General features: G+C 41.4%; 1 protein-coding gene across 2 annotated transcripts; it reads right to left on the reverse strand.

The window, feature by feature from the left end:
- Nucleotides 1-616: 616 nt before the first annotated feature.
- On the reverse strand, nt 617-12,472 carry rprd2b (regulation of nuclear pre-mRNA domain containing 2b). 2 transcript variants are annotated; one of them, XM_034610892.1, is made up of 10 exons: nt 12,247-12,472; nt 5,895-6,024; nt 5,528-5,733; nt 5,342-5,394; nt 5,123-5,249; nt 4,434-4,609; nt 3,959-4,241; nt 3,564-3,821; nt 2,793-2,957; nt 617-2,680 (listed from the first exon to the last, which is right to left on the reverse strand). In XM_034610892.1, the coding sequence occupies exons 1-10, from the start codon at nt 12,440-12,442 to the stop codon at nt 1,326-1,328; spliced, it is 2,949 nt and encodes a 982-aa protein (XP_034466783.1). In that variant the 5' UTR covers nt 12,443-12,472; the 3' UTR covers nt 617-1,325. The 2 variants fall into 2 exon arrangements, with proteins under 2 accessions (XP_034466783.1, XP_034466782.1); XM_034610891.1 differs by having other exon boundaries at nt 1,187-2,680; nt 2,793-2,960.
- Between the last annotated feature and the right edge of the window lie 118 nt (nt 12,473-12,590).

Raw genomic sequence — 12,590 nt, forward strand, 5'->3', positions numbered from 1 at the left:
ACCACATATGTCACCTTGATAGTTCAGTTTTATGTACCAATTAAACAAATACGAGAAATTAGCTTTAGAGGTGTTAGTACCTGGACATTTCTTTTTACATTTGGACAGAGCCAGGTAACATTTCCTCTCTTTTCCAGTATTTATGCTAAGCTAAGTTGGTTGTAGCTTCATTTTTAGTGAACAGATCTTCTCAACCAACTCTCAAAAAGAAAACAAATACGCTCATTTAATCAAACTATTGCTTCTTGTTTCTTTTCCTCTGTATCCCACGACAACCATTCCTTTTCAAGCTCCGACTCGCTCTCAGGTAGTGTAACTCAAAATTCACATAGGTAGAACATTTCTAGGTATAGTTTCATTTCTGCTTCAACTATCTGTATCATTCCTATTGTTATGTCACTCTTGAACCTAATGAAACTACTTTCTATTGTGTATGGAGAAATGGTAAGAAGGGACAGATTGAGGGTTGATACACAACACTCTAGCTTGAACTCTTAGCTGTACAGTTTAAGGAGGCTGCCTACGGAGCTGAAGCATGAAAATTTAATCAGTTATTTACACATGACTCAAGGTAGTTTTAAGCTAATTAACAGAGTAAAGATATCTGGGCTCATACCAGTGGGGCTAACACACACACTGCGCTGCTAGATGTGTGGCTTGCACTTCATTCAGCTTGTTATAGATGACCACTTCAGTAGCGTGGGGGTAGGAAGGGTCTCTTCTGCCCATGATGGAAAGGACCACCTGTGAATGGAGGACCGTGCCGCTTGCCCCCACGAAATCCCCCCATGTGGTGATCTTGGTTATGGTGGTGAGAGGGTGTACGGCCTCGCAGCAGAGGTCTCTGTGAGATGTGACCTGAAAGGTTTGGGGGCCGAGAAGTGGGCAAGTTGAGGAGGGGGACGGGGTTCGAGGTTTGGTTGCGGGGCTGAGGTGGAGGACTGGCAGGGGGTTTCTGGAGAGGGGGGGCAGCGGACTGAGAAGGGAGACGACCAGGGCCAGAGTCGACTGCAGGGGAATTAGGCGTGGAAGGAGAGGTTGTGGAGGATGTGGAGGAGGGAGAGCGGGGTGGAAGAGGTAGATTGAGTGGCTCCTTCACTCTGCCCAGTAAAGGTGGAGGGACACCAGGGGTACCTGGGCGGTGAAGAGGGGGTGCATGGCGTGGGAAAAAAGGCTCTTTAACTGTGCCAGGGCGGGGCATCTTATGGGGCTCACCTAGCAATGATGTCATGAGGGGTGGAGGACCACCTTTGTTTCCTCTGCTCCCCATTCCGCCTCGCTCAACACCGTCAGGTCTGATTTGGGGAGGAAGAGATAGGGGACGGTCAACGGGGACCAACACTCCTCCCACCATGACTGCAGAGGGCAAGGAGCCGTGCTGTGGTAAAGGGGGGGGGAGGGGGTCGGGGGATTGGTGGAGGATTGCTGAAGAAAGAGGATGGAGGAGGAAGAGCATGCTGGTGGTGGTGTGATGGCGGAGGGTCCGTGTGGTAGGGCATTTGGAACTGAGCTTGGGGATGGGGGTGTGGGTGAGGATGGCCCGGAGGCGGGTGAAGATGAGGGAGGAGGAGTTGTGGGTGAGGAGGTGGCATGGAGGGGGTCATGTCCTCTGCGCCTCCCTGGCCAATGTTAAGAGGAGGTGGGCCAGTGCGGGGTGAGGGAGGCTGAGTTTCCATGTATTCTTCCTCTTCATACCACATCGCTCCTCCTGGCCGGCCGCCAGCACCTCCTCCTCGCCGAGAGCCCCGGCCAATCACGCGGATGCTCTCTACCGTCTTGATGCGCTCTCCAGCAAGGGGGCGATTAGAGTAGCCCAGAGTTTGGATAGGTGCCCCTTCAGTGCAGGGTGACACTAGTGTCTCAATACGATGGTACTGCCCCTCTTTCCTATCCCTGCCTGCAGCCTCTTTCCCATTGTCTTCTCTTTTTCCACTCAGACTTCCGTCATCTGAGCCAGTGCTCGTTTTACGAGAGCCTGAAGAGAGTCTCCTCTCTCCTGCTCTGTTGATGCCCATCATCCTTAACTGGTTGTGTTGTCCATCTTTCTTACCCTTCATGTCATTACTGGGGGAGGAGGAGACCTGCCTCCTTACATTTATCGCTTCATCCTCCTTCAATTTTGTGCTGTTCTTTTTCCCAGCTCCATATCGGGAAGAGGAGGAGCTCAGGAACTCTCCATCGCTGTTGCCTCCTGACGGGGTGATCACAGCATCCCAGGGTTCCTTGCGGTAGGCTGTGGGTGAGAGGTTATGACCTCCAGAAGACCCTAGAGATTCTGTCACACTCCCAGGCGTGTCCATGATCTCATCCTGGGTGGGGGTTCCAGCCGCCTCATCTCTCACTGGAGTCCCCTCCACCCCGTCGGGACTGACATCACCTAGAGCAAGACTAAAACCTGGATTACCCTGCAAGAAACTGTTGATTTTCGATTCTAGGCTGGGGGGAGAGACAGAAGGAACTGTGGGACGAGGAGGAGGAGGTGGAGGAGGGGACAGCTGTCTCTCTTTTTCCCAGTCTCTGGTTCTTCCAGACGCGTCACGTTTGAGGCTGTTCCCCAGACTGGGTTTTGTTTTTGGGGTGGTTGGGCTGAGTGGGGTTTTCACTGTTGAAGACTCAGGGGAGGTTCTGGTGGGAGGAGCGGAGGCAGTGTTTGTCACACTTTGCAGGAGAGAGGACAAACCTGTGCCAAGATAGAAACACAGGGGGACAGATAAGATAATTGTATATCATATACATATTATTTTGGGATATCATCTTTAATTTAAAATACAGGCAGCGTTTGTAGATCTTACCTTGTGTGTTTGTTTTAGACAGAGCATTGAGTATGCCTTCAGGTGTGATGTCAACACGTGACAGGATGCTGGCCAGGGCAGGGCTAGGAGGGGTCACTTTGGAGGCTGCTGATTGGATAGAGGGGGTGGTGGGAGTCCCAGGAGACGGCCGAGGTGACGGACTAGCTGCTGATAGACAGTCAAGGACAGAGAGACAGAATATTTGAAGCTCTAAACTAAAATCGTATACTTGTAATCCTGCGCTGCACTACACCATGCAGTGATCATTTTTCAGGTCAGGTAAGACTTCTTCTCATAAAAGAGGGGGGGGGGGGCACAGAATCTGTTTGTACCGCAAAATTGCATCATATCACATAAAGTTGTAATGTGTTGAATCTCACTGCATATCAACAGGGGTGAATCACACATTGGTTATTTACTTTATATTATATTTAATGTATCGTATTGTTGGCATCAGGTATGTGTTGCATCAGGAAGTGATGAAGATGATAAAAACCATTTGATACTACATTAAGGTAAACAATTACGTTTCAACAGAAACCTGCCATTACTTCTGCTCAAAAACAGTACAAATATTTTGACCAACAGTAATAACCAATAACTTCCAAAGAATAAAATACATTGTACTTACAGAAATGTCAGTGTGTATCTGTCAGAACTTGACTGTGAATTTAACTGAGTCTCACAATTACTTATGATCCCAGGGGAATTGTTAAATAAATGTTAACTATTGATGATAAATTTACCATCTTGTCCCAAACCCAAACAAACCTGTATTCTTCATGGCAGACGTGAGGGAGCTGAGAATGGAGCTGATCTTTCCTAAGTCGACCTTCGCCAGGTTGACTCCCAGCGGGCTGGTGGGAGCGCTCTGAGCAGAGGCAGAGGTGGGAGTCATTGGAGTCGTAGTAACAGCAGCTGTGTTAGCGTTCGTCTTAGCAGCCTTTGTAGGTGTAGTTGGAACCTTTGGTGCCAAATCGGACTTTGTAGCCTTGGAAACAGCAGCAGACGCCTTTTCTTTCTTCTCATCTGTTGATGACAATAATGCAAAAAGAGCTGATACGGTATAAAATCTAAATCACAACCCTACAACAGGGCAGCCTGGATCTGAATAGATTTTTTTTAACACTGCAACCTGAGACCTAAAACCCTCTGCAGCCACTAACCTGCTGTGGCAGCATCAGATTCTTCATCAGACATATCCATGTCCTCCATGTCTCTGTTGTCAATTTGTATTTCTCCTTCATCCATTGCTTTGCCGTCGAGCTCTGGATCCACCTGGGCTCTGGTAGCCACCTGTCCCAGGAAGGGCGAGTCGGAGCCAGTCGGGGAGGGGGCATCTTCAGAGGGAGAGGGGATGGGGGAGTCGTCAGGTCCAGGTAGAGTCGACTTGAGGGAATCCAATTTCCTTTTAAGACTGGCCACACGGTTGGCAAAGGCATTGTATGCCTGAACAGAACGGCAACAAGAAAGTAAAAGAAACAGAATTAAACGCGAGATAAAGAAAAACAACGTCTACTTGAACATCTATTGTAACATTTATTTGTTTCTAGGATCAATTCACCAACTTTCCTTTCAAAGTAATACAGGAATCATATCATTACAATAATAGTCTAGGTCAAAATTCGACCCCTCACTCACATTGGCCACAATCTTAACCTCCTTGTACTGCATCTCGTAGAAAATGTCTGCATTTCCCAAAGCTTCCAGCAGAGGAGGCCCTGTTTTCAACTCTTGCTCCAGGAAGCTGACAAACTCCTGCAGCTTTAAACTGCCGTCCTCAACGTCCTTTGCGAACTTGTTCCCTCCTGCCTTGTCTGCAGCAGGAGAAATTGACAAGCAAAGTTTTAATACAAAACAAAAAATTATGTTTTCTTAAAATTATTCTACTGACATTAAAGTTCCTTTACTTCTGTACCATCCTTTTCACTAAAGTCATTTCTACTGTTTGTGGATACTTTTTGCCTCCCAATAAGTATATAGTAGTATAATATAGTCTAAAACCAAAAAATTCACTAGGCATGTGAGTGTTCTCGTGGTTTACAGCAGAATATACATTATGTACTGAATCAACAGCACCAGTTAAAACTCAAATAATTTATGATAATCTTGAGGGTTAACTGTGAACTGCAACAAACAACTTTCTACTGAAGAAACATTAGCAGAAATCCCACAGACTACATCTACACCTCCCCTACAAATGAGTAATGTCTTATCACGTGGCATGAAGAGGGGGACACATTAAGAGTCAGTTGTGTTTGGGACTTAAGACAAAGTGCAAAGGACAATGAGTGCATGTTGATGCAGAAATAAGCTCGGTGACATCCGACCTTTAAGTCTCTTGAGGGCCTCTGTGCTGCAGACATCCAGCCTGAGAGCTGCCAGCTGCTTCTCCTTGAGTTCCTCTTCTGCCACTGCTCTCTTGTATCTCGACAACTGGTCGACAAAGGAGTGAGGCTAGAGAAGAGGAGAAAATTCAGTTTTACAGAGCAACGGTCGACAATATACGATATGCAGGACAAAGCTATTTAACACAACAAAAAACTTACTGTGAACTCGGCTACAATCTTTGACTTGAGAGCAGCTTTGTTGGTAGCTGGGGCTAAAAAATAAAAGTAAAATATAAATGTTATATACACTGACAGTTGCTTCTGGAAATAATTTACCATCTAACATTAGTTGGATGCAACTTAAGAAAACTGCACTTTTAGATTTGATTGACATGACAAACTGACTATTTGCAGGTGGAGCCTCTTTTTCTTTCTCCTTTTCCTTCTCCTTTTCCTTTTCTTTCTCCTTTTCTTTCTGCTTCTGCTTCTCTCGGTCCTTCTCCCTTTTGGTCAAGTTGGTTTTGAGCTGGGTGATGAGCTCCTCAGGATACACACTCCTCTGCTCCCAAATTGTTAGGATCCTCTCCACTGACCTTCGTACCTTTATATCCCTGACAGAGAAAAATTATGACATAACATGACAACATGTACAAGATGAGAAGATTTGGAAATCAGACTCTTTTTAGCCAGTAATATCCATGAAAATTAAAAACAACAAAGACTTCTAACAAATGGTTAATAACACAGGTAAACACCAACCCTTAGTACTTACTTAATAAGCAGAACCGCATTAGGGAGGACCTCCGCGAAGGCTGAACGAAAGACAATGGCGTTCTTTCTTTTGCAGTTTTGTATCACATCATTGGCAAGGTAGAAGAGATTCAAGCGATGAGTGTTATCAGCTGAAAAGAGCAGACAAACCAAGACGGTATTAAATAAAGACTGTTCATTACTCTGGCGGTGTCCTGATACCAGAATGGTTAAGAGGCATATGACATAACTGCAACTGGTTCTTTTGCAGCCAGAGAAGTTTGTTATAAAATGCCCCACCTCTTCCTCCGTCTCCCCATGTTTGTGTCTGAAATGTCTGCTATCAAAGACAGTGGACAAAAGTATCATAGTGTATACGAGTATACTTTACTCGTGGGTATTTGAAATGCAAGTAAGATTTAGAAATAAAGCTAGCAAAGTTTTTGCCCAGGCTGTGTCAAAAAATGTGGCAATGAATAAGAAGGAAATGTTTTTTTGTTTTTTTTACCTTTTCATTGGGATGGCCTGAGTGGGTGTTTTCCTATGCCAGATATAAATCCCTCAATTTGGAGGAAAACACTTTATAGCACGTGGACAGATTTGTTTGCTTTACCCACCACTGCTGCTGATTTACAAGAAAGATTGATCTGCGATGAAAAGTTGGCAAACAAGGTGAATGTAATGCAGAAGGACATGTCCACAACAAGCACTGCATTTCCTGAATAGTGTTTTCAGAACTGCTGCAGAAAGCAGAGCAGAGGAATATTAGTTAATCAACCTTTGAGTTCTATAAGAACGTCTATAATTAAATCAAAAAACCGAAACATTGCATTATTGTATATTCCAATGAAAATGCAAGGCTTAACTATCTAAATAATCAAAGACAGCCAAGACAGTGGTACCTGCATTATATGGCCAGGGTGGCAATGACATGTCACAATAAGTCAGGTGTAACAAATCCACAGTTCAGTTCAGACCTATATTTCTGAGCTACTAGGTCACCAAAACGTTCCCACACTGCTGACTTGAATGTGCCAATGGAACCTGTTATCTCTGGGTTATTATCCGTCCTGAACTAATTAAGCTAACCAAACTATGTACTTGATTGTGATTGTCCCAAAAGATTCATGTGACACATTCAGTTGGAAGTGTCATGATACAATCTTCCTGTATCATGTTACAACCATAATGAACGTTATTATCACTGTTTCAGTTTCATTACACCTCAACTCAATGATAACTGTCTTTATCTCCGCTGGGTTTCATACAAAAGCCTTTTAGCATTTGATTAAATTACAGAATAGAAATGATAAACACAAGATTGACTACTGAAATAAAACATACCAGTAAAAACAGACACTAGTAGATCTAAAAATCTGTTTCCATGGTAACCTCACTTTAGCATTAGTGATCCATTGCCATCAAAAGATATACAATGGCAAGGACCGTATCATATCTACTGATCCCTTAAACAGCTCACTGAGCAGCCGGATTTGACCAGAATTCAATTACAGCCAATAAGCACAAGCGTTGGATCATGTTCTCTGACTTCCAGGGAGAAAATGCTGCCTTTTAATTTGTTTACTATGTCACATTTTAGCAGATGTCACAGCATCTGTTTTTCTAAAAGACAACATTAATACCTCAGTACCATCAGCAAGTAACTTCCATTGTTTGAGACAAAAAAAGTCATACCAATGCGGAAAGAAATTAAGAATCCAAAATACCACTCATCCAACGATATAAAATAATGTGTCTTTACTCCTAAATATCAACATTAATGTTACCCCAAAATATCAGGATTTTAAAATGAAAACACACTTTACACTGCTTTATACCCTTAACAAGCAGGGTCCACTTGAAACAGATTGACAATAATACCTCAAATGAAATGAGAATAAGAAGGAGCTGTATCTAGTGAGGAACAACAAAACTCAACCTGCACATACACAGCCAAACACACAATAGTAACTATATGACATGTCAAGTGCGATGTTTCATTCAGTCCATACAACAAAGGTTTGTGTCACTTGTGAATGATCATTGCGCTTTCAAAGAATTCATTGTTGCTCATCTTCTCTCTGCTACATTACAAATGGGGAAAAGTCTAAAAATCTGACTGTGATTTTTTTTTTTTTACAAATGTGAAATGCAATTGCAACGCTAGTGCCTTTGAACAAAAAAGGCTTTCTTCACCAAAATTACACATGCAGAACAAATACTGTAAATCTAACAGAATACGTTATTTTTTGTAGGATGACTTAAAAACCAAACGTTGCAGCTGTAAAATTAAATATCAGACTTCTCCTGTAACACAAAACAACTTATCTGTCTGTTAATATCTCTTGTTCCATCATGAAAAATGATTGCACTTGATTTAATTCAGTGAAAACAACAAAGTACACAACATGGATTGTCTGATACTTGGTGTCTGATGCATGATATCGAGTGGTAATCTAACTGATATAAAGTTCTGATTATGTGTGTTATAGATGAACATCAATTCCAATCCATCAGTCCGATCAACATGAAACTATGCTGTACATTATAGGATGGACTCTATTTTTAAATGTCATCTACATAAGTAACATTACAGGAATGAAACGGAATCTTCTTTTTTATCATTCCATGTAATTAACATTGCAGTGCCTCTTTAGATTATCAATCAATTGAGCTTGTTTACGGAGCATTTACAAAGCTATGACTGTTGCACCTCTAGTATACACAATCACAACTTATTCTAAAAACTATTCCAGAAACAACTGGTGCTGAGGTATGAGGGCATGCTGCAGATATTGACATATTTCTGACACTCATCCACACATGAGACAAGGTTTTCCGTCTCTTTTCTGAGCTAATCAATAAGTCAAAATTTGCAATAAAAAATGGAATCACATTCCCGAAACTAAAATAGCTCAGAGTAGAGCACATACCTCCACCAAAGCCAAACAATACTATGAAAGTGAAAAAAAATCCACCCCTTAATACACACCAAAATGTCCCCATTCCCCATCCCTCCACCAAATTTGGGCGTAATCCTACAAACAAATAAACCAACAAACAGACATGGGTGAAAACATAACCTCCTTGGTGGAGTTGTTAAGTGAGCTAATATTTCACTACAAGGTCGGAGAAAAGAAAACCCCTGTAGTCTTGACTGGAAACTGATTGGCATGGACTGACAACATGGATCAACTTTATACCTTTTGGGACATTTATAGAGCATTTTCTGATACGGGACCAACATTTCATAGCCTAGAAAGACCCTGCAGCAATAAATGATGATGGTAGATCGGCTCTTGGTTACTTGTCGCTGCTCTTCATCAGAAAACAATGGCTTAGCCAGTGCATAGCAGTTTGTTACATGTTGTCAGCATAAGCTTTTGTCATTCAGTGTTTTGTTATCACTGTTGGAGGGTGGGGATTTTTTTGATGGCCGTAGCCACATGATGACTTAACAGACACTGACTATTTAACCAGAAACTCCTTAATGGATATTTCAGCTCTACTAATTTCAGCACAGAGGCTTGAGATCACACAGATGGTAATATGATGTGTACACATTGTTCCACACTGAAGTCCATTAACTGAAGTATCCGATTTGAGACACGGGAAAAGATTTTAAAAAATTATTCCTAAACTTTGACTTGGTATTTACCAGCCTCTTCTTCATCAGACTAAACATTACTCCACCAGAGGAAATTCTTTCCAAACAAATATGGGAACTAAACGTTTGAATACAACAGCAGCAGAAAACCAGCAGACAAAATTCAACATTTGTTTTGTATGCTACCAACTTCCCTCTCTCAACATTATATTCCATCCTTTCTTTGTCAACATCAAGGCCTACACACCAAACTTTATCAGGAGAAACATGTGGGATACTTTAAAAAAAAAAAGGTATTAAAAAGGTTTTAAAAAGCAATCAGCTTACAATGCAATACCTCTTCTACAAATATTATTTTTGGTTTCCAAACACTGCTTAATGCATATTTTAATACCAAGTACTGAGATGATATCAAACAAAGTGTAAAATAACCAATTTCAGAAACACTGTATACTGTTAGAATAAGCCATAAAGCGAACTCACGATTTCACTGTATAAAAAAGTGAAGATATGCAGATGACATTGCAGATGATAAGCGCAGTGCAGTTCACTCCCCCTTATTACGTTCAATCCACTCAGAAGCAATAATGAAGAACAAGTCATACATTTCTACAACACACATCACAATAAGATTAATCCTGCTGTAATTTAAATTTAAAGTTAGTAAATTTCAACCACATCTCCTTTCAGAGTCTTCATCTCTGGATGACTTTTGTTCCTTTAAGATATCGTCAAAAATACAGTAAATATTGATCACAATGAAAAGCTCCAACCAGTGATTACTGCTAATTTAATAAGTGAACATGCATATCCCCCCTTACCACCAATTGCAGTATTTTAAGTGCAGCATCTAAGAGTCACAAAACCACAGAACCCAGAGCTTTGGGGTAAATTTAATCTGCAACCATTTTAATAATCAAATAATCATTTTAAGGCAGAATGACCCTCTGGTTTCAGCTTCTCAAATGTGATAAAGTGAAGATTTTTTTGGTCATATACAATAGTAAATTAAATAACTTTGGGTTTTTACTCTGTTTGACAAATTAAGTCATCTAAACATGTAGCCTTGCAATAATCATTTTTGTCCATTTTCTGACATTATATCTAGGAACAGATAAATAATCAACAGATGAATCCAATGATTGTCAGTTGCAGCTCTAGTTGCATTGTTTACACGAACAAATGCAGTTGCTACTTTTTCCAGACACACCTATTATACAGTAAATATAAACTACTTAACTTTTAATTTGGTGCAAATTATACTAAATTTGGATATATCAGCAATAACTAAAATATTGGACTAATAGTACATTCAAACAACTATCCCTCTGTACTTGTGATGCGACAATGGACATATAAACTTACATTAGTTCCACCAACTGGAATATATTTGAATACCTGTTACAACACAGTAACTCCCAAGTGATTAAAATTACATTAATTATGAACTTAAACTCCTTTCCAGAGGTAGAATGGGTACTGATATCTTACATTTACAGAAAGACACATTACCATACTGTAGAACTACTCAAGTCTGACTCCTCCATTCAAACCTTTACTAATAACACAAACGTTTCAGCATCAAAAGATATTTGAAAGAACAAAAGCCACTCAGAATTTTAGAACAACATGTATTACATATTAAAATACTGTGTATATCACTTGTATTGTTGGTGGAGGTAAAATAATTGATAAAATAGAATTAACGTTACTCAATATTCTGTTAAGTAGCTTATACGTTTCCCCCAATGGACAAGAACCGAAATTGTACGATGTATCTGTTAATTGTGTTTATTATTATCTATCTGCATATGCAAAGTGCCTCTTGTAACCAAAAACATGTAGTGGAATAAAAAGTACTATAACGGATACTAATCTGCTGTGGGGTAAAACTACAACATGTTAATGAAATGTATACACTACTACAATTAAATTTAACTCAAGTACAATTCTTGAGAACGTGTACTTGGCTTTTTGCAACTGCACCATTGATTCTTATTTATATTGCTACTTATTGTCCAGTTTACCAGATAACATTTAATCAAAGTTTAAACAAAAGCATCATATTCAGATTTTTTGGTGTCAGACCTCCTGCAAGATGCATCAGCAGATTACGAAACGACATTAAACCGAGGCTTGGGTTTACACACAAGCTTCTCTCTGGATCATCTTCCAATCTTTTAACGCATTGGATTCGATTTTGAAGTCTACTTTGGACTTCACCATGACTTCGATTGAATGAGTTGCTTCACGACAAAATCAATCATGCACCACACACATCAAACTGCAAAGCACCGACTCGAGCTAATGATGAATCTGACACAACACGCTGTGAACACATTTATCTCAGAGTTAGAGTTCGTTGTTTTAGATGAGCAGTGTCGTGCGTGATAATTTATCACAAAAAGTGCAGAATCGAGTTGTTGCTTTTTTACATGATCGTGAACCCACCGAGGCCCTGCTGTAAACAGGTCTAGCTGTGGGTGGGGGGGTGGGGGGGGTGGTGTTAGCATTAGCTTAGCTGCATTAGTGGCTAATTTCGAGTAGTGATAACGTCAGTGTTGCATTTCAAAGATGCGGTGAATTAACGATTTAAGGAGATAAATCAACATTATTTTGTGACACACCGACTCGGTTCGCGTTTCGCTAAAACACCACCCCAAGCAGCGTCAGTGGAATGTCCCCAGCTCGTCAGGAATTGAATTTGAATTAGCTGAAAGTGCGCACGCTAGCGGGTTAGCTTCAGCGTACATTGCTAGCTACTCACATTTCTTGAGCCACTTCATCCAGTGGCGAACGATAAGGCTGTGGTTCTTCTTGTTTTCAATGCACCAGGTGGAAAGTCCCTGTATGGCCTCCATGGTGTTGGATACTCCTTGAAACTTGCGGTCCAGAGACGCTTCCATAGCCGCGCTGGATCCGCGGGCTCCGTGGCCGCTCGCAGCCCCAGAACCGGCCGCCATCTTTGCAGCTCAGTGTGCCGATGGCTCGCTGACGGTGATGGATGGAGCAGATAATGTGATGGGAGAACACGCCCCCGTGTCTGACTCCACCGTAAACAACTATATTTACTATCAAACAGCGTCACGCTTCATGTAAAAGTTTAATATC

Source organism: Hippoglossus hippoglossus, chromosome 16, assembly GCF_009819705.1.
Source record: "Hippoglossus hippoglossus isolate fHipHip1 chromosome 16, fHipHip1.pri, whole genome shotgun sequence".
Taxonomy (NCBI): domain Eukaryota; kingdom Metazoa; phylum Chordata; class Actinopteri; order Pleuronectiformes; family Pleuronectidae; genus Hippoglossus; species Hippoglossus hippoglossus.